We start from the raw sequence: 23490 nt of genomic DNA, 5'->3' as shown, positions 1-23490 counted from the left end.
GAATAGATCTATGGTGGGCTGACCCCACAGGGCCCATAGTCTGCTGCAAACATTCTTGTGAAGGGTCCACTCTGTGGGGATGACCTGACCCTTCCGGCTGAGGCGATCTGCCATGACATTCATGTCGCCCTGAATGAACCTCGTTACCAGCGAAAGCTTTCGATCTTTTGACCAAATGAGGAGGTCCCTTGCGATCTCGAACAACTTCCTCGAATGAGTCCCTCCTTGCTTGGAGATGTAAGCCAAGGCTGTGGTGTTGTCGGAGTTCACCTCCACCACCTTGTTTAGCTGGAGGGACTTGAAGTTTATCAAGGCCAGATGAACTGCCAACAGCTCCTTGCAATTGATGTGAAGTGTCCTTTGCTCCTGATTCCACGTGCCCGAGCATTCCTGTCCGTCCAGTGTCGCACCCCAGACCGTGTCCGATGCGTCCGAGAAGAGACGGTGGTCGGGGGTCTGAACAGCCAATGGTAGACCTTCCTTGAGAAGAATGCTGTTCTTCCACCACGTCAGTGTAGACCTCATCTCTTCGGAAACAGGAACTGAGACCGCCTCTAGCGTCATGTCCTTTCTCCAGTGAGCAGCTAGGATGATACTGAAGGGGGCGGAGGTGGAGTCTCCCTAACTCGATGAACTGGGCCAGCGATGAAAGTGTCCCTGTTAGACTCATCCACTGCCTGACTGAACATCGGTTCCTTCTCAGCATGCTCTGGATGCATTCTAGGGCTTGATTGATCCTTGGGGCCGACGGAAAAGCCCGAAAAGCTCGACTCTGAATCTCCATACCTAGATAGACAATGGTCTGGGATGGGACGAGCTGGGACTTCTCTATATTGACCAGGAGGCCCAATTCCTTGGTCAGATCCATAGTCCATCTGAGATTCTCCAGACAGCGACGACTTGACGGAGCTCTTAAAAGCCAGTCGTCCAAATAGAGGGAGGCTCTGATGTCTGCCAAGTGAAGGAATTTGGCAATATTCCTCATCAGTCTGGTAAACACAAGAGGTGCCGTGCTTAGGCCAAAGCACAGGGCTTGGAACTGGTACACAACCTTTCCAAAGACGAACCTTAGGAAAGGTTGGGAGTCTGGATGGATGGGGACGTGAAAGTACGCGTCTTTCAGGTCTAACGAGACCATCCAGTCCTCCTTCCTGACCGCTGCTAGGACCGACTTCGTCGTCTCCATCGTGAACGTCTGCTTGGTGACAAAAGCATTGAGAGCACTGACGTCCAGCACTGGTCTCCAACCTCCTGTCTTCTTCGCTACCAGGAAGAGACGGTTGTAGAAGCCCGGGGATTGATGGTCCCGGACTATGACTACCGCTCCCTTTTGTAGCAAGAGCGACACCTCTTGTTGCAACGCTAGCCTCTTGTCCTTCTCCTTGTAGTTGGGAGAGAGGTTGATGGGAGATGTAGCTAGAGGGGGACTGCGGCAGAACGGAATTCTGTACCCCTCCTTTAGCCACTTCACAGACTGAGCGTCTGCACCTCTGCTCTCCCAAGCTTGCCAGAAGGTCTTGAGTCTGGCTCCCACTGCTGTCTGGAGAGGAAGGCAGTCAGATCCTGCCTTTTGCGGACTTGGAACCCTTCTTGGATTTGCCACGGTGACTGTCGGCACGGGTACCTCCTCTGCTGGAGGTTCTGCCACGAAAGGGCGGGATGAACCTAGTTGCTGGAGTGTCTACTGCTGCAGGACGGAAAGGTCTAGGCACGGAAGGTAAGGTTTTAGCCTTACGTGCGGAAGATGCCATCAGATCATGGGTATCCTTCTGGATAAGCGAGGCAGCCATCCCCTTGATCAGCTCCTCCGGAAACAGACACTTGGAGAGAGGAGCAAACAACAACTCCGACTTCTGGCAAGGGGTGATACCAGACGACAAGAAGGAGCAAAGATGTTCTCTCTTCTTAAGCACTCCCGACACGTACGAAGCCGCAAGTTCACCAGACCCATCCCGAATGGCTTTGTCCATGCTAGACATGATCAGCATGGCAGAGTCCTTATCCGAAGGGGAAGTCTTTCTGCTTAACGCTCCCAAACACCAATCGAGGAAGTTGAAGATCTCAAAAGCACGAAAGACTCCCTTCAACAGATGATCCATGTCAGAAAAGGACCAGCAGATCTTCGATCGTCTCATAGCCAGCCTGCGGGGAGAGTCAACCAGACTTGAGAAGTCGCCCTGGGCAGAGGCAGGAACTCCCAAGCCGGGTTCCTCTCCCGTGGCATACCAGACGCTCGACTTGGAAGCAAGCTTGGTAGGCGGAAAGATGAAAGCAGTCTTTCCCAGTTGCTTCTTGGACTGCAACCACTCTCCCATAACCCTCAAAGCTCTCTTGGATGAGCGTGCGAGAACAAGCTTGGTGAAGGCAGGAGCAGCAGACTGCATGCCCAGAGCAAACTCGGAGGGAGGAGAGCGAGGGGTTGCAGACACAAACTGTTCTGGATACAAGTCCCTGAACAAGGCAAGGACTTTACGAAAGTCTAAGGAGGGAGGCGTAGACTTGGGCCCTTCAAAGTCGGAGTGCGGTTCATCCAAATGTGCAGCTTCGTCATCCGATACTCCATCATCCGAAAGCTGAGTAGGAAGTGGCAAAGGCGGAGCAGAAAGCTGAACGGCTGAATCCGGCAGCACGGGTGCATGCGTAGCTGCTGCGGATCCAACATCATGCCGCTGCTGGTCAGTCTGCGAGCTGGCAACAACAAAAGCAGAGTGCTGGTGCGTGGGAGGGGTTGCCGTGGGTTGCGGAGCATGCCGTATGGGATGCGGAGCATGCCGCATGGGTTGCGGAGCATGCCGCATAGTGTCAGAACTCGGCAGCTCTACAGCACCTTCCCACTGCTGATGCGGTAGCTCACGCATGTCAACGGATGGTGCAGCAAGAACATGCGTCTGGCAGGGTGGACTGCGCATCGGTGGTGGAGCTCTCACAGGTGGAGTGTGGGAGCAGGCAGCCGCAGTATCTGCTGAGCGCACAACCGCGGCAGGTTGTAGGTTAACAGGTGCAGTGTCAACCTTCTCAGCATGATACTCTTGCATGAACGCAGCAAGCTGAGACTGCATAGTCTGCAGCATGGACCACTTAGGGTCTACCGTGGTTGGAGCAGCAACAGACGGAGCAGTAGCCTGTTGTGGAACCACTCTACCTCTCTTGGGAGGTGTGCAGTCATCGGAAGACTGCGGCGAGTCCGAACTGACCCAGTGGCTACACCTGGGCCGTTGGACTCGCTCGGAAGGGACCTTACGCTTGAGAGGTCGTGAGACCTTGGTCCATCGTTTCCTCCTTGAAACTTCTTCCACAGACGAGGAATGATAGGGCTCATTCGTCTGTTTGTGGATGGGACGATCTCTGACAGATACGTCCGCAACCACTGAGGGTACATCCGTACGCTGATCAAGGCCTGCCGAACCCTTTGGTCCTTCGACATTGCTTCTCCCCTGGGCTTGGGAGCTTGCAAGAGGTCCCGGACTGGGAGGACGACTGGCACGAACAGATGTACCCTCATGCGCAACACTGACACTGACACTTTTCACTTCACTAGCACTGACAACACTTCCCACTGCACTTTTCGCTTTCAGCTCTTTGACATCTGCCAAAAGCTGATTACGGTCATTAGCCAATGACTCCACTCTGTCACCGAGAGCCTGAATGGCACGCATCATATCCGCCATGGATGGCTGAGCACTAGTAGCAGGGTCGGGAGTCACCACTACAGGGGAAGGAAAAGGTTGAGGGGCATGGGGAGAGGAAAAATCCACAGAGCGAGAAGAACTCCTCCTGATTCTATCCTTCTCTAGCCTACATGCATTTTTAAGGAATTCGTTAAAATCGAATTCCGAAAGCCCAGCGCATTCCTCACATCGATCTTCCAATTGACAGGATTTACCCCTACAATTGGAACAAACGGTGTGAGGATCTATGGAGGCCTTCGGAAGACGCCTAGTACAAGCCCTAACACTACACTGCCTGTACTTAGGGACTTGAGACTGGTCAGACATCTTGAATTGTAGAAATAGTCAAGGGGGGATTCCAAAATCTAGCAAAGATCGTTAACAATTAATCCAAATTAATTCCAAAAGCTTGCTAAGCTAATGATAAAGCTTCCTGAATAGCGAAGGCTAAAATCTAGAGTGAATACATCACCAAAATCGTGAAAAACAACTCCAGAATCAACAGCGTATCCAAGTAGGTCTTGCCGGTGGCACGACAGAGGAAAAATTGAGTTCTTGTTGACAAGAAGTACTTGAGTACCTACTCACAGATGGCGCTGTTGTGTACACCCCCACCTGTATAGCGATCGCTGGCGAATCCCGACCTTAGATTTCTGTCGGGCAACGGAGTTGACAGCTACATGATCATCGGGTAAGATTAATATTGAAAAATTATATTTTTATAGATTTTGTTTTAATAATACATCATCACTTGCACAAACACAAAATACTATGAAATGGGGTCACTCTGGTCTCTGATATTGTGAGCAAACTTCGTATAGTTTTGTACTTACGGCGAGTTTATAATTTTGGGGGGATATGAAAAAATGACGTTTCCTAGCATGCTGACCAATTGGAGATTATAATTGTTGATTGCGCTATCTGGCGTTGTGGGATATGTTTTAATGAAGCCGTAAAATATGAAATATATTTGGGTGAGCGAGTATAAAATTTTGTTAACAATAACAACAAAATGTAACTATGCTGTGTGTAGGTTAAGTTAATTGTTGCTAAGTGCTTTAAAGAGTGATAAGACAAATTTTGAGGAAGGTAGGTGATGGGGAAATCTGATTACTTGTCTATCTGGAACCACAAGTCCATGAACTGATGAGTGACATCCTTAAGATTATCTAAAAGTTGAGCAAGATATTCTTTTGAACATATACTTATACAGATAAAAGTCATAGCCTCATGAACAATGATTTGGGTACAGATAAAATACTAATTTGAAACAAAGTCATAATTATAACCTATAGACCACTTTTCTCAACTAACATGAGATGATGTTCTTGATATTACTTCCCATTTTTGGAATACTCTTATATCTTGCACTAATGTGTGCCAAGTGTGACCCACTCTAGATAGTATTCAAGTGTTTTTGAGGTAACATTATAGCCCTAGCTGCATTACTGACTTCCTTTCCCAATTCATCTATCCTGTTTGGGTTTTTTAACTTTACTATGCTATCAAACTTCACCCCTGATTTGAGCACAAAACCTTTGAACAGGCTCTAGTGAGTCTACATATGTCGATTAATGCTTTTTTTTGGGGGGGGGAGGGGAACAAGCTACTATGCTAGAAAAAATTGGTCAAAAAACAACAGCCATCCAGAAGAAAATTCTTAGCTGAAATTATTTCTATAGTATTCTATTGTATGAAGTAATCTAAAAATAAAGTTTTATAGTCATATACAATTAAACAATCTTGAATTACACTTTAACCTTGGATGAAATAAAATTGTAGTGCAACAGAAGTTTTCCGCTCCAACTGTATCTCTAAAACCATTTTCACTTATATTCCCTAAATTACAGGTCTTAGTTCCAAATGAATTCAATTTATGAAGAGCAATTAGTACAGGAAGTGTGCACACTTATTTTTTCAAGTAACCAAAATGTAAGAATATAAAGATCACAAATTTGTTTTTCTTCGGATAAAATCTATGAACTGTATATACAGTATACATGTTATCCCAAAACTCCGGATATAAATATTACAGATTCCTATTTATAAAAATTTTCTTTCTCAAAATGGCCAGTTCCTAAAGATATTTTATAATCATAGCTAAGACATGCCTCTAGGATGGCACTTACAGGACATAGAAGAATCTTGTCCTATTATAACAAGTCCTGAGAAATTGTTTGCCACGAATATAAATGTGGAAAGCCACCTACTCAATATTGTGGCAGCAATCGTCAAGTCTTGAGCTGACCCAGAGAATTATAAACTAGTAAAAGAAACTCGTGGGGATATCAATATCAATCACCGAGGTGTACCATTCACAGGCAAGAAAAATATAATCATTCACTGAGTTACAGTTGGTACCTTATATAAATGATATTTTCATAATAAAATAAATTTTTGAATATACTTACCCGCTGGTTATATAAAAGAGCTGAAGTCCCTGACGCCAGGGCAGAAAATTCAAATCTCGCGCTATCGAAGATACGCCAGGTGTACCAACCGCACCCTAGCGGTAGAACAGGTGGAACTACACACCAACTCCAGTTCTTCCATGCCTCATAGCCATACCATAGGTAGTCTCTAGAGGGGAGGAGGGAGGGTGTTAAATTTATATAACCAGCGGGTAAGTATATTCAAAAATTTATTTTATTATGAAAATATCATTTTTAAATATAAAACTTACCCGCTGGTTATATAAAAGAGCTGATTGACACCCCTTGGTGGCGGGTCAGAGACAGCTACATACAGAAAATTCACTTAAGGGTTACATACAATAAACTTAAGCAGTTCTCACCTGATAAGGAAGCTGACAGCAATGATACTCTGCCTCATTTCGTCCGCTATCCTTAAGAGATCCAGTAATCCACTCGGGCTGAAAATCTCTAGGAGCTGTCAAACGGTACAAACACCTATAACATGATAGGACCTCCACCAATACCCTTGTTCCGGGTGCACTCAAGGAACAAATTGACCACCTAGCCAAATCAAAGATTGCGGAAGACTGACGCCCAATCTCCACAAACAACCATAACAAACGAGTTCCAAGAGATAGAAAAGGGGTATTAGGAAAAAAGGGAACGTAGTGGTAGATCATTCACCTACTATCGCATTAGCAGCTATAAAAGGACCCAACGTAAAAAGGTCCTCATAGCGAGTCTGAACATTCTTCAAATAATGGGATGCAAAAACAGACTTACTTCTCCAAAATGTTGTATCCATCAGACTTTGCAGAGAACGGTTCTGTTTAAAGGCCACTGAAGTCGCTACCGCTCTGACTTCATGTGTCTTGACTTTGAGGAGCCTCTGATCCGACTCATCACACTGAGCATGAGCTTCTCGAATCAACAATCTAACGAAAAAAGACAAGGCATTCTTGGACATGGGCATCGAGGGTTTCCGAACTGCACACCACAGAGCGTCTGAGTTACCTCTCAGATTCTTAGTTCTGTCCACATAACACCGTAGAGCTCTAACTGGACAGAGAACCCTTTCCAATTCATCTCCAGCCAAATCAGAAAGGTTAGAAATCTCGAAGGATTTGGGCCATGGTCGAGAAGGGTTTTCGTTCTTGGCCAGAAACCCCAGTTGCAAAGAACAAATGGCTTTCCCATTCCGAAAACCAATGTTCTTGCTTAAAGCGTGAACTTCACTAACTCTTTTCGCAGTGGCGAGGGTAACTAGAAAAAGGGTTTTCAAGGTTAAGTCCTTAAATGAAGCCGAGTGTAAAGGCTCAAATCTGTCACTCATGAGAAATTTAAGGACAACATCCAAATTCCAGGCGATGGGAGCCGTTTGAATCTTCTTGGTCGTATCAAAAGACCTAAGTAAATCTCGTAGATCCTTATTATCAGAAAGGTCTAGGTTCCTGTGTCGAAAAACCGTCGCCAACATACTCCTGTAACCTTTAATAGTCGATGACGAGAAGTTATGCTTAGTTTTAAGGTCCAAGAAAAAATCTGCTATTTGGGAAAGCGATGTACTGGAAGAGGAAATCGCGTTAGTTCTACACCATTCCCTGAACAACTCCCACTTGGACTGATACACCTTGATGGTTGAAGACCTTCTTGCCCTTGCAATTGCCTTGGCTGCCTTCTTCGAAAATCCTCTAGCTCTAGCGAGTTTTTCGATAGTCTGAAGGCAGTCAGACGTAGAGCTCGGAGGTTTTGATGATTTCGGGCCAAGTGAGGTTGTCTGAGAAGATCGGGTCTCATGGGAAGGCTTCTCGGTACATCCACCATCCATTCCAGTACCTCTGGAAACCAGCTCCTTGACGGCCAGAACGGAGCTATCAGTGTCATTCTGGTCTCCTCGTGTGAAACGAACTTCTGAATCACTTTGTAAAGGATCTTGAACGGAGGAAAAGCATAAACCTCCATGTGTGACCAGTTCATCAGAAAAGCATCTATGTGTAAAGCTTCAGGGTCTGGAACCGGAGAGCAGTAACACTCTAGTCGTTTGGTCTTCGCGGTGGCAAAGAGATCCACGAGAGGTCGACCCCATAACCGCCACAGACTCTTGCAGATGTCCGGGTGCAGAATCCATTCTCTGGAGAGAACCTGACCTTTCCTGCTGAGTCTGTCTGCGCTCACATTGTTGACCCCCTGGATGAACCGCGTCAAAAGAGTCACCTTCCTTTCCTCCGCCCAGATGAGGAGCAGTCTTGCAATCTCGAACAGAGGCCAAGAGTGGGTCCCGCCTTGTTTCGCAATATAGGCCAGAGCTGTCGTGCTGTCCGAATTGACTTGGACTACCTTGCCCCTGATCTGCTTTTCGAAGCCGATGAGAGCCAGATGAATAGCTAAAAGCTCTTTTTGATTGATGTGGAGAGAGGTTTGCTCCACCGTCCAAGTCCCCGAAAGTTCCTGCTTCTCTAGAGTGGCTCCCCACCCCGAGTTGGAGGCGTCGCAACACAACACAAGGTTTGGGTTCCTCTGAAGTAAAGACAAGCCTTCTTTCAGTCTGGGCTCGTTGTTCCACCATTGAAGATGAGACTTGATGGAAGTCTAGATGGGAATGCAATCCCTGTCGAGGCTGTCCCCTTTCTTCCAATGGCGGTTGAGATGAAACTGCAGAGGACGCAAGAACAACTTCCCCAGGGTCACGAACTTCTCTAACGACGAGAGAGTCCCCAGAAGACTCATCCAATCTCTGACGGAGCAAAGATCTCTCTTCAGGAACGTTTGTACTTTTAGGAGGGCTGCTTGGATTCTCACCGACGACGGAAAAGCCCGAAAACTCCAACTGTGAATCTCCATCCCCAAATAAAGAATCTCCTGGGATGGAATGAGTTGTGATTTTTTCGAGCTCACCAGGAGACCCAGTTCTCTGGAGAGATCCAAAGTCATCTTGAGGTCCTTCAAACAACAATCGGCTGAGGAGGCTCTTATCAGCCAATCGTCCAGATACAGAGAGGCCCTGATTCCCCTCGAATGCAGCATGCTTGCCACGTTCAGCATGATCTTGGTGAACAATAGAGGAGCCGTGCAGAGTCCGAAACAAAGAGCCCTGAACTGGAAGACCTTGTTTCCGTCCATGAACCTCAGATAACGTCTGCAGCTGGGATGAATCGGAAGGTGGAAATAGGCATCCTGAAGATCTAAAGAGACCATCCAATCGTCCTTCCTCACAGCTGCCAGAACTGTTTTCTGAGTCTCCATAGTGAACGTCGAGTTTTGGACGTAACCATTGAGCACACTTACGTCCAGAACCGGTCTCCACCCCCCGGAACTCTTGGGTACTAGAAAAAGGCGGTTGTAAAACCCCGGAGACATAACATCCTGCACTTCCTCTATTGCTCGTTTCTCTAATAAAAGAGACATCTGTAGAAGCATGGCTTGTTTCTTGGGACCCTCTCTGTATTTGGGCGAAAGATCCACTGGATCTGTGACTAAAGGAGGATTGGTCAGGAAGGGGATCTTGTAGCCTTCCTTTAACACCTGGACGGACCAGGGGTCCGCTCCATTCCTCTCCCAAGCCTCCCAAAAGTGAGTCAACCTGGCCCCCACTGCTGTCTGAAGGAGAGGGCAGTCAGACTTTACCTCGGCCGGACTTGCCCCCTCTGCCTCTAGGTTTCCTTCCTTCTGGTTTAAAAGAGCCTCTTCCAGAGGGCTTCCCACGAAAGGACTGAGGACGAAACCCAGAAGAAGATTCCTTAGGTTTTCGAGAGGAGAATGACGGAGGCAAAACTTTCCTAGTCGAATGAGTAACTAAGTCATGTGTGGCCTTCTGAGTGAGAGCAGTAGCCACCTCGCCCACTAATTCCTGAGGAAATAAAGAATTAGACAAAGGTGCGAAAAGAAGGCCTGTCTTCTGATAGGGAGACACTCCTGCGGAGAGGAAGGAGCACATCGTGGCCCTTTTCTTGAGAATTCCAGCTGTAAACAAGGCAGCAAGTTCGTTGGAGCCATCTCTCACACCTTTGTCCAAGCAGGACATCAAATGAACCAAACCACTAGTGTCCGTTTCCGTCATATCAGAGACCCTCTTACTCAAAGCCCCCAAAGCCCAGTCCAAAAAATTAAAAACTTCGAAGGCCCTGAAAAGACCTTTAAGCAAATGGTCGAACTCTGGAATGGACCACCAAATCTTCGTCTTTCTTAAGGCAAGACGACGAGAAGCATCTACCAAACTTGAAAAATCCCCTTGTGCAGAAGAAGGAAAACTCAAGCCCAACACTTCACCAGTCTCATACCACACACTAGATTTAGAGGCTAACCTAGCGGGAGGAAAGGCAAAGGCCGTCTTGCCAAAAGCTTTCTTGGAGTCCAACCAAGAACCCATTAACTTCAAGGCCCGCTTAGAGGATCGAGAAAGAACCATCTTGGTGTAAACTGGAACCTTAGTAGCTTTACCTAAGATGAATTCAGAAGGCGGAGAACGAGGGGCCACAGGGGTAAAAGAATCCGGGAAAATTCCAGTCAAAATAAGCATAAACTTGCGAAGATCCACAGCATGCTGATAATGCTTCTCCTCCTCATTCTCAGAGACTTCCTCAATAGGATTATCCTCATCCGACTTTTCCTCTGGTTCGTCTTCTGGCAGTGCAGCAACAGCCGCAGCCTGAACCGAAGGAACAACGTCTGGATGGGACTGCCTGTCAAGGCCAACATCTGAGTCAATTTGGTGGGGAGAAGTAGAAGTAGATTGATGCGAAACACGGACATGTAGACGATCATCCTCAACCAACAACTGCTTAGACCGCTTAGAATTCGACTGTTGTTGAACAGAAGAACGCTTGAAATCAGAAGGTAACTGTTGAAGATCGCCGCGAGGTCGCGTAAAGTCCGAGGACTGTTGCTGCGAACGATCAAAGTAGTCAGGATGTCGCCGCTGTAAACCAATGTTTTGACGCGCCGCGTCCAAAAGTTGTTGCCGCGGGCGATCCACTACTTCAAATTGTTGCCGCGTCTCGTCCACTTGTCGACGCCGATGCTCTTCCCCGCGACCAGAAAACGCAAACTGGTCAACCAAAACTCTCTGACGCGACTCATCAAAATCAACCTGGCGTTGAACACTGTGAATGGGAGACCGTCTAAGTGATAACTCGTCAAGGCCATATACCATCGAACGTTTGTGCGATAACTGGTCTGACATCGAACGCCCAGACACAACGCCAACACCTGGTTGATAAGAATCCATCAACGACGAGAGTTGTTCCTTCATAGACAAAAGCGCAGTCCATTTCGGATCAACAGAACTCCTAGAAGGAAGATTCGCACTAAAGTCACCACGCATTTCAGGGGAAGAAAGCCAATCCGATGGAAGAGGAGGTGCATGAATAGTTACAAGGTCCGAATCGGAAGGAATCATATCCACACGAACACGGTGATCTGAACGTTTGGCCGGAGTGCAAGCGCTGGGAGAACGGAAACGTTCCGGTGAACCCCACGAACTACATCCTGGCCGCACAGGCGATTCCCGACGCTGTGAATCAACATGGGAGCGTTTAAGCGGTCTTGACGCTCGCCGCCAGATCTCACTCCCCGACCCTTCATCGGAAGACGGGGATAACGTATGAATCTCATCTTTCCTACGATGAGGGTGAACGACCTGAGCTACGGCAACAGGAACGTTCGAGGGGACGTCTGCACGATTGATGATGCTTCTCGTTCCCTTAAGCCGTTCGACATTATTTCTCCCATGGGTTCGAGAGCTCGAAAGAGGTCTAAGGCTAGGTGAACGACAAGATCGTGCCGACGCACCCTCCGCAACACTAAACACATTATCAACACTTGTCACAACACCGAGAGAGTCACGATTCTTCGGTACCACATCAGACACTCGTGTCGACGCACCTTCCGCAACACTAACCACATTATCAACACTAGTCACAACACCGAGAGAGTCACGATTCTTTGGGACCACATCAGACACTGAAACACTTTTCACAGTTCCGATAGGATCACGGTTTTTCAATACCTTTAACTCGGAAAAGATAGTATTTCTATCGGCTGCTAAGGACTCAACTTTCTCACCAAGAGATAAAATAGCAGTAAACATGTCCTTCATAGTAGGTTCCTGATCTACCACCACAGGGGAAGGAACAGGATTAGGAACAGGTAAATTAGGTAAGGTTCTATCCACAGATCGGGAAGAACTACGCCTAACTCTATCTCTCTCTAATCTCCTAACATAACGATCGAAAGTAACAAAATCATCATTAGTTAAGGAAAGACACTCATTACACCTATCATCTAATGAACAAAATTTACCCCTACATTTTACACAAATAGAATGAGGATCAATAGATCCATTAGGAAGTCGTGTACGACAACCCTCACTAACACACCTACGCTGAGCAGGGGAGGAGTCGGCCATTTTAAAAGTTAACGTGAGAGACCGACAAGCAAAAAGTAAGGGAAAAAACAATAAAGAAAATCTCAAACAAAAAAATTTCAAGATAAGAACCAAGGAAAATTAATCAACGATAGCTTAAACTCAAAAAAGAACGTTGTACATCACCAAACAACTTCCCAAGAGAGTAAAAACACGAGAGCGAACTTCTGTATGTCAGTCAGCTATGACGGCAGAGAGAAGAACGGAGTTGGTGTGTAGTTCCACCTGTTCTACCGCTAGGGTGCGGTTGGTACACCTGGCGTATCTTCGATAGCGCGAGATTTGAATTTTCTGCCCTGGCGTCAGGGACTTCAGCTCTTTTATATAACCAGCGGGTAAGTTTTATATTTAAAATTAATTGACTTGACTTGAATTCCCAGCTCTCACTAGCTAATGATCTGTTTGACACTCGGCCAATACACGACTTAAAAGAAATGCTATATCATTAGTGGGGCTTTGCCAGGCTGTTACATAGTTCAGCATATGTCACTACTTGGGAATCAGAGGTATCATGTGTTTTTGAGCTTGTCTTTCAAATTGAATATTGAGTTTGTACTGTTTGTCTCATGATGACCTATGGCACCTTTCCCTTAAAGCCTTGTTTTTTTCCAATATGAGCATTGAAATCTCACAGCAAGACGCCATCAAGAATTTATCTTTAGTTTTTTCATCACCATCCAATGTTAGGGAGTAGACACTAAAGAGTGTCATGAAACTTTCTTCTGCCAATGGAATAAGCCAGGTCATAAGTCAATTCATTGATACCTGTTGGACCTTCAGGTAGGTTTGATAGTAATGTATTTTGGCATTAACAGTTAAAGCTACAGTGAGTATTTACCTGTGAGGATAGTCTCAGTACAGCCTTGTCTATATTGTACCTACAAAGCTCGTATGCAACCAATGTAGTTTTCCGGGCTATCTTGTAGCCTTAGCAGTAATCTGATCTTGATAAGTCACAAAGTTCAAGGTTCCTTTGACTAGTTTATGGTTAATGTTTTGTGATTGCAATATAAATTTTCTTTACGTCCACAGATAAACATATCAAGAGTGGAGTAAAAATTTTTTAGATAGCCTTTTTTAAATGTAGAAACAAAACACACTACACATACATGGGCATTATACAATCATAATAACATGAGAGAAAATGAACTAGTCAATAAAAGAACAATTGGGGGAGTTGGTTTTTGATGGGATTACACCAGATCAGACTAGAGTAATAGAAGGAACTGGTGGTTCACAGTGGGGAGATTGGTTCTGTAGTACCTATAACAGGAAAAAAATCCTGTGTAATTCAATTTCTGTTGATTAGCTAGCATCCAGAGAACTCTAGCCCATGAATTGCTGGTAAAGCACATTAAAATAATACAGAAAGTATAATGAAAAAGTTGTCGAAATTAATGTTCACACATATTCTAAATACCAATGCATACATATATGTGCTAAATAATTAAAAAAATGAAAATTAAGTAGATGAATAATTAGATAGAAAATAAATAAAACAATCATTGTCAGCTCAAACTGAAATCAAACCCAAGACAATAGAAAGCCACGGTACAGAGACTATGGCACACCATACGACTTAAGAGCACTGAACTCACTATTATTATAGTTACTAAAATTGCACCAGCAACAATTAGTATCCAGAAACAACAGAAAAAATTGCCATAACATAACTACTCAACAAAGGCATAAACTTTGGACATCCATTAAACATCAGCCCTCACGAAAGTTTACTCACCGTCGTTCAACGCTGGAGATCCTGACAGGTTCATCATGCGAGGAATAGAAGGTCCAAACACATCCATATCCAGCAATCCAACTTTGTTTTGACTTTCCACCTCTGACAGTGCTAGTGCCAAGTTTACTGTGAGGAAAAAATGTAAACAATGAAGTTTGAATGGAATATAGTTTCAAATATTAACTAAAAGTATAAAAAGTACAGTAAGTACAGTACTGTATTCAATAAATAAATACAGGTACATAGTAATTACCTTAAAATAATATGCAAGCTGAAAATAAAACTTTCATGTCCCTTGAGTAATAACAGAAGCTGCACAAGATGAAGTTGCAACGTATTGTACTGCACAGAGTAAGTAAAACAACTTTTTTATGATATCACAACCAGAATGGATGGAAGAGATAAATAGAAATAACACAACATAATGATGACTAATTGCTACTTCACAGACTTATGACAGAAATACATAACACAATATACAGTACTGTAACTATCAACTTCATTTATAAACAAAACTTATCAGCTTGTCTTCTAAGATTTCCCATAGCTATGTACTGCAAAAGAATAACCAATTACATGTATATTCTTAATTTTCTAGTAATTATTTTACCTAATCCAAGTTTCCTTGATAAATGAGCTTTTCCACTAAGTGCAGAAATCTACCAAAGATTAATTATATGATTATTAAGTTAAAGCCTAAGGCCAAGAGCTGGAATATACTGCAGTTATTCAGCACTTTATTCATAATGAATAAGGGATTTTGACGAAGGAAAAATCTATTTCTGGGGAGAGACCTGTGACGTCCGGTGAAAAGGGTACTTCTTTACACTTTTCTGATATAAATCTTCCAAATATACAAGAGAAAGCTAAAAGCATGGAATGCAGAGGTTACAACCCTCGCGCGAACACCTTGTTGGTGTCGTGTATTTAACAAGGGCGTGTGTAAACCACTATTCACAGGCTGTCTTCCATTTAGATAATCCCTTCATCAAAGGGGAGGGCCGTGACAGGCCCTAGAGAATACAGTTGGACTACTCCACCGACACCTACTACTCGCGCTCTCCAGGTCACCCTTCTGTTTTGGACTTGCCCGCTAAGTCGTTGTTATTTTGTTAGGTGTGCTTCGAAAGTGATTGTCGTTAATTCAACATACAAATTTGGAAGTAATTTGTATTTTTCTAACAATACAAACCTGGACCTATTTATAAGGATATTACTTTCGGATAGATGTCGGCATTTAAACAGCCTTAAGGAGCAAGTCAGATGAACCACAGGGCAGTATAGAAAAAAAATTCATCATCAAAACGCCATCTTTCTGTTATTGGATAAGGACAAAGAATAGTCCATTATTGCAGGTTTCTTACCTGCAGTGGTTGACTTTCCAACTCCTCCTTTTCCTGACGCAACAACAATTATGTTTTCAACATTTGGGATTTTCCTACGCTTTGGAAGGCCCCGTTTCATCAATTCTTCTTGACGAGCAGTAGGCTTCTTCTGTGACTGTGGTTCCTGTAAGAAAATATTAAACATAAATTCATGGGAGAATAGGTTTAAGGAAAATATTCCATGAAGAAATAATGTAAATGACTTTTCATGGGGTTAATTCTAAAGTGTTATCAGTCTAATAATATGAATAAATTTGAAAATAATTTGTACTTTTCCTAATGATACAAACCTAGAGCTATCTATTGAGGATATTACTTTCAGTGAAGCTGAAAGACGAGCCATGAGAATTTTAGCGAGGTATAACCACCCCAACCGCTAGTTAATGGGAGGGGTGGGGTACCCTGCTCACACACACCTGGGCTGAGCACCCACTTTGCTTTCAGACAGAACTTTCCTAGGGGACAGTGCTAGCGGGTCAATTTGTATAAATAGCTCAAGGTTTGTATCATTAGGAGAAATACAAATTACTTTCAAATTTATCATTTATTCTGTCACTAAATGCAAACCCTTTACTATTTATAGGGGATGACTTACCTCTTAGGAGGGAGTATGTCCGTGCCTACTGGCTTTGGCCTTTGACCCGGGGTTCTCTCTCCTACGATATAGATCGTAGACAGTAGGTACCCTGCCCTTGCTAAAATGGTCGTGCTCTGCACGATTAGCAGCCTGTGCGAGCTGTGTTTGTATTATTAACAATGAGGCTGGTCTAATAATAGGATCTCGAGTCATAGGAATCTAAGAGTACTGAGGTATTGAGGACGCAACAAGTATTATTATTTCTATACTTAGGATACACAAGTGAAATGGATCTTACCTGCAGGGAGGTGAGGTCAGCTGTGTTGAGTACCATGGCGCTGATTCCCCAGAGGGGGGAGAAGGTGAAAGAAAGAAGGAAGCCAGTCATTCTACTCATTCACCACAGACTAACCCAGGTAAGCTCAGCCCTCAATTCTCTGCTACTTGTCCATCAAGGAGCTTGAGGTGTTTTAGACTTGTTGTGCAGTCACCACAGGACCAATGGAAAACGTATCCATGTTCCTGTGGGTTACGTCTTGCAGGTAGGGAGCGGAGAAGGTTGTCTGACGCTTCATAAGCCCGCTTGCAGTAACTGTGCCACAAAGTACAGTACTGTAGTTCTTTTTGAATGCCAACGATGTTGTAATGACCCTGACGTCATGAACTCTGGGTCACCGTTGTGAAGGAGGGTCAGGATTAAGTAGCAGGTCAATAACCTTGCAAATCCAATAGGCGATTGTGTTTTTCGTGACTCTCTTCTTGACCTTCCCTGTGCTAAAAAATAATGCTGAAACAAGGGGACAAGCTGCTGCTGTTCTTTTAAGGTAACACCTCAGACCCCTTACTGGGCAAAGTACCAGTTGGTCTGGATCTTCGGTTACAGAAGGGACCAAATCTAGGATCCGATACTCCAGGATTTTTTTAGTCTTACCAAATCCTAAGGGACAAAGCTGAGTATTGCTTCTCCCCATCCCCTTGAATGAGAGACGTCGTATGATAGATCATCAAGTTCACCGACTCTCTCGGAAAAAGCCAAAGCGAGTAGGAACACCTTCTTCAGGGTAAGGTGGCGATCAGTTGCCTGGCGTAATAGTTCATAGGGGGGACCCTTCAGAGACTGAAGGACCCGAGCCACGTTCCAAGGAGGAGGTCTAACTTTCAGTTTAAAGGGGAGACTCAAGACTGAGCATTTCTCCCCGAAGGTGTACAAGGAACTCCGCTATTGTTGGAATAGAGGCATCGAGGGGAGTGATACTCCTTCCATGACACCAGCCACAGAAAACAGCCTACTTCGCCAGGTAGACTGATGCTGAAGAACGTCTAAGGTGTCTAGACAGTCTTTCCGCAACTCGTTGCGAAAAGCCTCTCTGAGAGAGGAGGTGCTGGACAGTCTCCAGGAGTGAAGTCAATGCGAAGCTACGGCTTTGCAGATGTCGGCATGTGGCTGTTTGAGTGGATCATGTCGTGGAGGAAGTTCTCTCGGAAGCTGCAGAAGGTCCAGGAACCCTCTGTGTGCTGTCATAGCAGAGCTACCAGAATCATTGATAAGTTCTTGCTTATCCTGACCTGGTTGAGTACTTTTCTCATCAGACAGAAAGGGAGAAACATGTACACATCTACGTTCTTCCACCGTTGTTGGAGTTCATCTTGCCAAAGAGCCTGGGGGTCTGGGACTGGGATGATAAATGGCCTAACAGACACAGCCAACTCTGAGCTGGCAGCTCCTCTCGTTTGACGAAGGGCTGTGCTACCTTCCTCAGCCTTTAAATTCTTTTGTCTGATGGAAAAGCTTTGTGCCATTTAGTGTCTATCATTATGCCCAGGTATACTAGTCTTTGAGAGGTTAGCAGATCAGATTTCTCGAGGTTTACCATGATCTCCAGATCTTGGCAAAGCCTCAGAAGTTTGTCTCGGTGTTGAAGAAGGGTCGCCAACTAGTCTGGTAAAATAAGCCAGTCATCCAGATATCTTAGGAGACAGAGGCCGATTCTGTGAGCCCAATATGACACATCTGTGAACACTCTCATGAAGACCTGAGGTGCTGTGGAAAGATTGAAACACAGCACCTTGAACGGGTATTACTTCTGGTTGAACATGATTCTTAGATACTTCCTAGAAGATGAATAGACTGGGATCTGGAAGTATGCGTCCTTGAGATCCAGCGTACACATGAAGTCCTGCGGTCTTACTGCGTGTCTGACTGTGTCGGCTGTCTCCATCTTGAATGAGGTTTGACTGAAAAGCTTCTTCGAGGCCGAGAGATCGATGACTGGTCTCCAGCCTCCAGACGCCTTTTTCACGAGAAAGAGTAGACTCACAAAGCCTGGAGACCCGTCGAGGACCTCCTAGAGAGCCCTCTTCTCCAACATGGTCTGGACTTCAGCTCAAAGGGTCAGCTCCTTTGCGGATCCCTTTGCATTGGAGCTTATTGGGACTGGATCCTGAGTCAGTGGAGGAAGAGATTGAATGAACAGGATGAGATACCCAGTGGGTGGAGGAGTAGCTTCAGGAAGGGATCGGGGAGTTAAAGATGTCCGCAATTTCTTCATCTTCCTTTGGCCTTCTTCTTTTTCCTGCGCCCATACCTCTCCCACTGGGAGGCAGACCACTCCCGACACTCATCACAGGTGTTGTCCCGATTACACCAATGGTCCCAGCAGGTGGGGTCTTTCTTAAGGGCGGACATGAAGATACCACAGGAGCGACCTTCGGGACCAGGACAAGTATCCATGGACAGAAGATACCCACACACTCTGAAAATAAGCATAAAGGTAAGTCTTGGCGGAAGAGAGAGGCAACGACCGTCCTTTACCGAGCCAGAAAGCAAAGTGGGTGCTCAGCCCAGGTGTGTGTGAGCTGGTAGCCGGCTACCCCAACCCCTCCGACTAACTAGCGGTTGGGGTAGTTATCCCTCGCTAAAATTCCCATCGCTCGTCTTTCAGCTTCGCCGAACGTAATATCCCCTATAAATAGCGAAGAGTTTGTATTTAGTGACGGGACAATTGACAATTATCATCTTGAATTTTCCTTTCCAAACTCATTTCAGATGACTCACAGACTCTTAAAGTGTTATAAGACATACCAGTAACCTGAGGTGTCTTTACACTGGGTTTTTCCAAGGCGTTCATCACAAGGTGCAAAATGAATACCAAAGCATGCAAAATTATGTTAATCCAATGCCTAAAATTGCCACAGTACATTATACAACCTTCAAGAGTGTAGAATAACCAGTTATAACTTTCATAGCAATTTATCAAGCTAGTATTTAGTATCCAAAACTCATGTAGAGTAGTCCTATTCTCCTTGTATCAAACCCAAGACTAGATTAGCAGTGAGTTTATGGCCAAGTAATGGAAAGAAAAAGATTTTCTCTGATTCCTTATTTTCTTATATATTCCTAAAATCAATTGACTAAAAATGCAAATGAGTTCAGTTCTGGAATATACTAAAGACTATAAAGTTGTATTTGGGCAAGTTATTCACCAAAGATGTCCCTATAGCCTGGGTCCTTGATTAGGATAATAAACAAAGCGGACTACAGTATACAAAAGCGTATTCCCTAACAGGTAACTTATGAAACTGAAATAGTATGGCCTTTAGCTGTGATCAATTTCAATACACTGGGCTCAATATTTTTTTTATTGTCAAGTAATCAAGCCATGCAAAAGTTAGTACAGCCATGATTACGGTAATTTCTAAAATCTGCCCGGTGCTGATGCATCTTAAACAAGTCTGTAAACAGAGCAAAACATGACAGCTCTGCCACAAAGAAGAGATACGAGTGGTGTAATAAAGAGAAACGTGTTAAGTCAGAATTACAGTTCTGCAACTGATTGCTTACTACAAGCTTTAATACAGTACTTGAAAAAATGAATAATATATAATATAAAAATCTTAAACCGTTTAGCACTTACGTTGACATTAAACTTTCTGGCCTCTTACAGTGTGCGAATAAGAACAAAGTTTTTCTGAAATGCTACATTTTGAAGTTATCATGCTTAGCTGCAATTTTGCCACCACCAGCAGTTACTGAAGTAATACTGTAACCTTATAGCATTGAATTACAGAAAAAAAACTGAATCTGGAAATAGTATTCCAGCTAGAGGACTTTTATTATTGCTAGTTCAACGGTAAAGTCAAGCTCACAGGTGGCCCAGCTTTGCAGAAAGGCTCCCTCAATAAAATAAGCGTGTAGAAGGACGGCCTTCCTGACTTGAGGGGTAAAGCTAGTTTACAATTTACTATAACATTACTAATGTTTGGCAAGTTACATTACCTTTATAGGACACAAAAACCTAGGTTGGGTTAAGGAGGAATGAGAGGTTTAAAGGGGTGTATGTATGATGCCGACTATGGCCCATAACTCCTCTATTTTCAACCCTATCGCTAATAATAGGGCAGGCTATGGGAGGTCGCAAGGGAGGGGGGCTGTTAGCCACCACGTTAGTTAAGTAAGGACATGGCTTGTAGGCTAGGTTAGGTAAGGAAGTTTAGGTTGGATGGTGTTCTATGCACATGTTCCTGTCCGTCGCTATACAAAGGCTCTAATTTCAATTTATCAGTGGTGGCGTACAGGTAAAATTTTACCAATATTGTATAGGCCTAGGGATAAGAAATGGTATTGGTGCACGAGGGCAATATTAGTTAGATAGCGTCTTTATAAGGTGTGTAAGGACAGTGAGACGAGCTATCACCAACAACTGACAGTTTATTCAAACAGGTGCGAGAATATAATACAAGGTGCGGACCGCAATGCAGCATGCGCGCTGGCACCAATCTGGCTTGAACCATCCGCCACAAAATGTGTGTTTTTTCATGCGTACAAATACTTAAAATACAAGACAATAGAAATATGCAGCGAAATGATAAATACATGAAATTGTAGCTCTGTGGGAGTGGAACAAATATATACAGTTAGCCACTGTGTGGTGAAAGGAGAATTTAAATGAAATGGAGAATTCGATGAGATTGCTGGACGACGGAAGGAGCGATGTCCTTACAGGTAGGATAATTCAAAACACTTGAAAATAAACTGGAGAAATCAATAGCCAAAGTATGGTAGGCTATGCTAATAGGCCTAGCTTATGTCTATGATAAAGAAGCTAAACTCGATTAACCATAATTCTTATAAAATTACTTTAAAGACTATGATAAGCAATTACACAGACATCATTAACTTTAACTACTTAGGCTACTTACCCCTTTCTGTGTTGCAAACTTCTTGAACTCATTGCAAGTAGGAGTCTTGAGGTTTTGTAGAAGACGTGTGTAAATATGTCGTTTCAATAACATCTTAAATGTTTCTTCAGATTTAAAACTTTATATACTTTGACTAACAGGTTGAAACGATTAGTATTTCTTGTAAAATTCGAAATGTTAGTCGGGTTACTCGGGTATTACCGCAGCAAGTACTAGTTGTACAGTAGTAGTATTAGTAATGACAGTCCTTTGAACGTCTCATTCGCTAATTTACTCTAATGTAGTATCTCCCTTAAGCTTCTCCATCATAACTCCGCTACAAAGTTCATTTTTTTTTTCATTGAATTTAACTACTGTTTTGTCATATACTGAATTACGAGCTAAAAATTGAAATCTTCATAACCTACAAAAATAAAGAAGTCTGTTCAAGCGTGTTTATAATCAGCTTATTTTGGTTTGTAAGCGTAAAGCGTAAATATTTATTGGCTTTGAATTTTTTTATTCCTTTAATGTAGTACATCCCATATATACTGGAATAACAATTGGACATTGTTATATTGCCATCATCTTCATTTTTGAAGATTACCCTCATATGATGAAATATGCTGCTTAATGCCATTCGTTGTGTTTAATTCTTCGTTGTCATATTGTTTAGACAATGTTGTGTCAACAGACTACATTTTAGCTAACGTATAACATTAAGTTTTAACCAGTATCTCAGATAACTGAATTTTGTAAATCATAGAAAACGATATAAAGTAAATATATAGAAAACGATTCAAATCCGTTCGGTTTTAAGGTATAACCCCTGTAGTTTGTTTCCTTATATATCCCTTTATTTTTTACAAGAGCATCACAGCTGGCATAATCTTCAAAATAAAATTAATTACTTCATGCAACTCAAAGTCTATTCATACAATTTTCCACTGCAATGTATTACGTTTTCAGATAGTATAAGTATTGCAAACGTCCTGTCAATCATAACTCCAAGACTTATAGTTTGAGATTGTTGGATTTTTAAAGGAATAAATACATTAATAAGATAAAAATACTTATTTGGCATTAGATAATGATGTTGAAAATAAAACTCTTGGTGTTATTTTGTTATGTCACAGTAAGGTGTTTTATAAAGCCGGTAATTATATTTGTGGAAGCTAGAAGATAGACTGTTCAAAATTCGAAAGTTTAACCACACAATTGAAGGATAAACCTAAAAGCATAATACTTTCGACACCTGTCATTTTTCTCAAAAGAATGCATAAAAAATTAATTATAATTCGATATACATATGTCGATGAGATCATGATGAGGGGTACACGGAGATGGTTTGGGCATGCTCTTCGCACTCCCCAAGAGAGACTAGTTCACCAAACTTTCAACTGGGCTCCATAAGGCACAAGGAGAGTTGAATTAAAAGCTCAAGATAGAGATGACTGGCGAAATCTAACATGCGTCAATAGGCGAAGGAGATGATGATGATGATGTCATCATCATTGTTGTTGTTGTTATCATTATAACGACGCTACAACCCAAGTTGGAAAAGCAGGATGCTATAAGCCCAAGGGCCCCAACAGGGAAAAATAGCTCAGTGAGGAAAAGAAACAAGTTAACTACAAAAGAAGTAAAGAACAATCAAAATAAAATAACAACAGCAACATCATATTGGTTTTTTCCTATAAAAAAAAAAAAAAAAAAAAAAAAAAAAGATTCAGAGAAACAAGATCGAATAGTGCCCGAGTGTACCCTTAAGCAAGGGAACTCAACCTTAGACAGTGGAAGACCATGATACAGAGGCTATGGCACTACCCAAAATTAGAGAACAATGGTTTGATTTTAAGACGACTACATTATGAAGCAGCATTCTGGTCAAGAGGGTTTTTATTTTTTCATAACACTTAATTTTGAACAACCAATAATGGACGTGTATGGAAGTAAGATACAATACTTCAATATGCAGACATAGAAGATCATATATTATTATTATTATTATTATTATTATTATTATTATTATTATTATTATTATTATTATTATTATTATTATTATTATTATTATTATTACCAATTGCTAAGCTACAACCCTAGTTGGAA

The 23490-nt window shown here is 43.3% G+C and overlaps 2 protein-coding genes across 9 annotated transcripts in view; both read right to left on the bottom strand.

Annotated features, from left to right (window-relative positions):
* Nucleotides 1-21630, bottom strand: part of LOC137656789 (iron-sulfur cluster transfer protein NUBPL-like) — a 35812-nt gene extending 14182 nt beyond the window's left edge. Inside the window, exons 1-3 of the mRNA XM_068391084.1 lie at nt 21403-21630; nt 15606-15750; nt 14242-14367 (exon numbers count right to left, since the gene is read on the bottom strand). Coding sequence (XP_068247185.1) covers nt 14242-14367; nt 15606-15750; nt 21403-21495 — 364 coding nt within the window. The 5' untranslated portion in view covers nt 21496-21630. The remainder of the gene's footprint in view (nt 1-14241; nt 14368-15605; nt 15751-21402) is intronic.
* didum (dilute class unconventional myosin) overlaps nt 1-23490 on the bottom strand; it is a 309989-nt gene that overhangs the window by 74443 nt on the left and 212056 nt on the right. The window lies entirely within an intron of this gene.

This window comes from Palaemon carinicauda, chromosome 17 (assembly GCF_036898095.1).
Source record: "Palaemon carinicauda isolate YSFRI2023 chromosome 17, ASM3689809v2, whole genome shotgun sequence".
NCBI classification, from domain to species: domain Eukaryota; kingdom Metazoa; phylum Arthropoda; class Malacostraca; order Decapoda; family Palaemonidae; genus Palaemon; species Palaemon carinicauda.
Note: the sequence above shows the minus strand (reverse complement) of the source record. Positions and strands in the feature narration are given on the sequence as shown.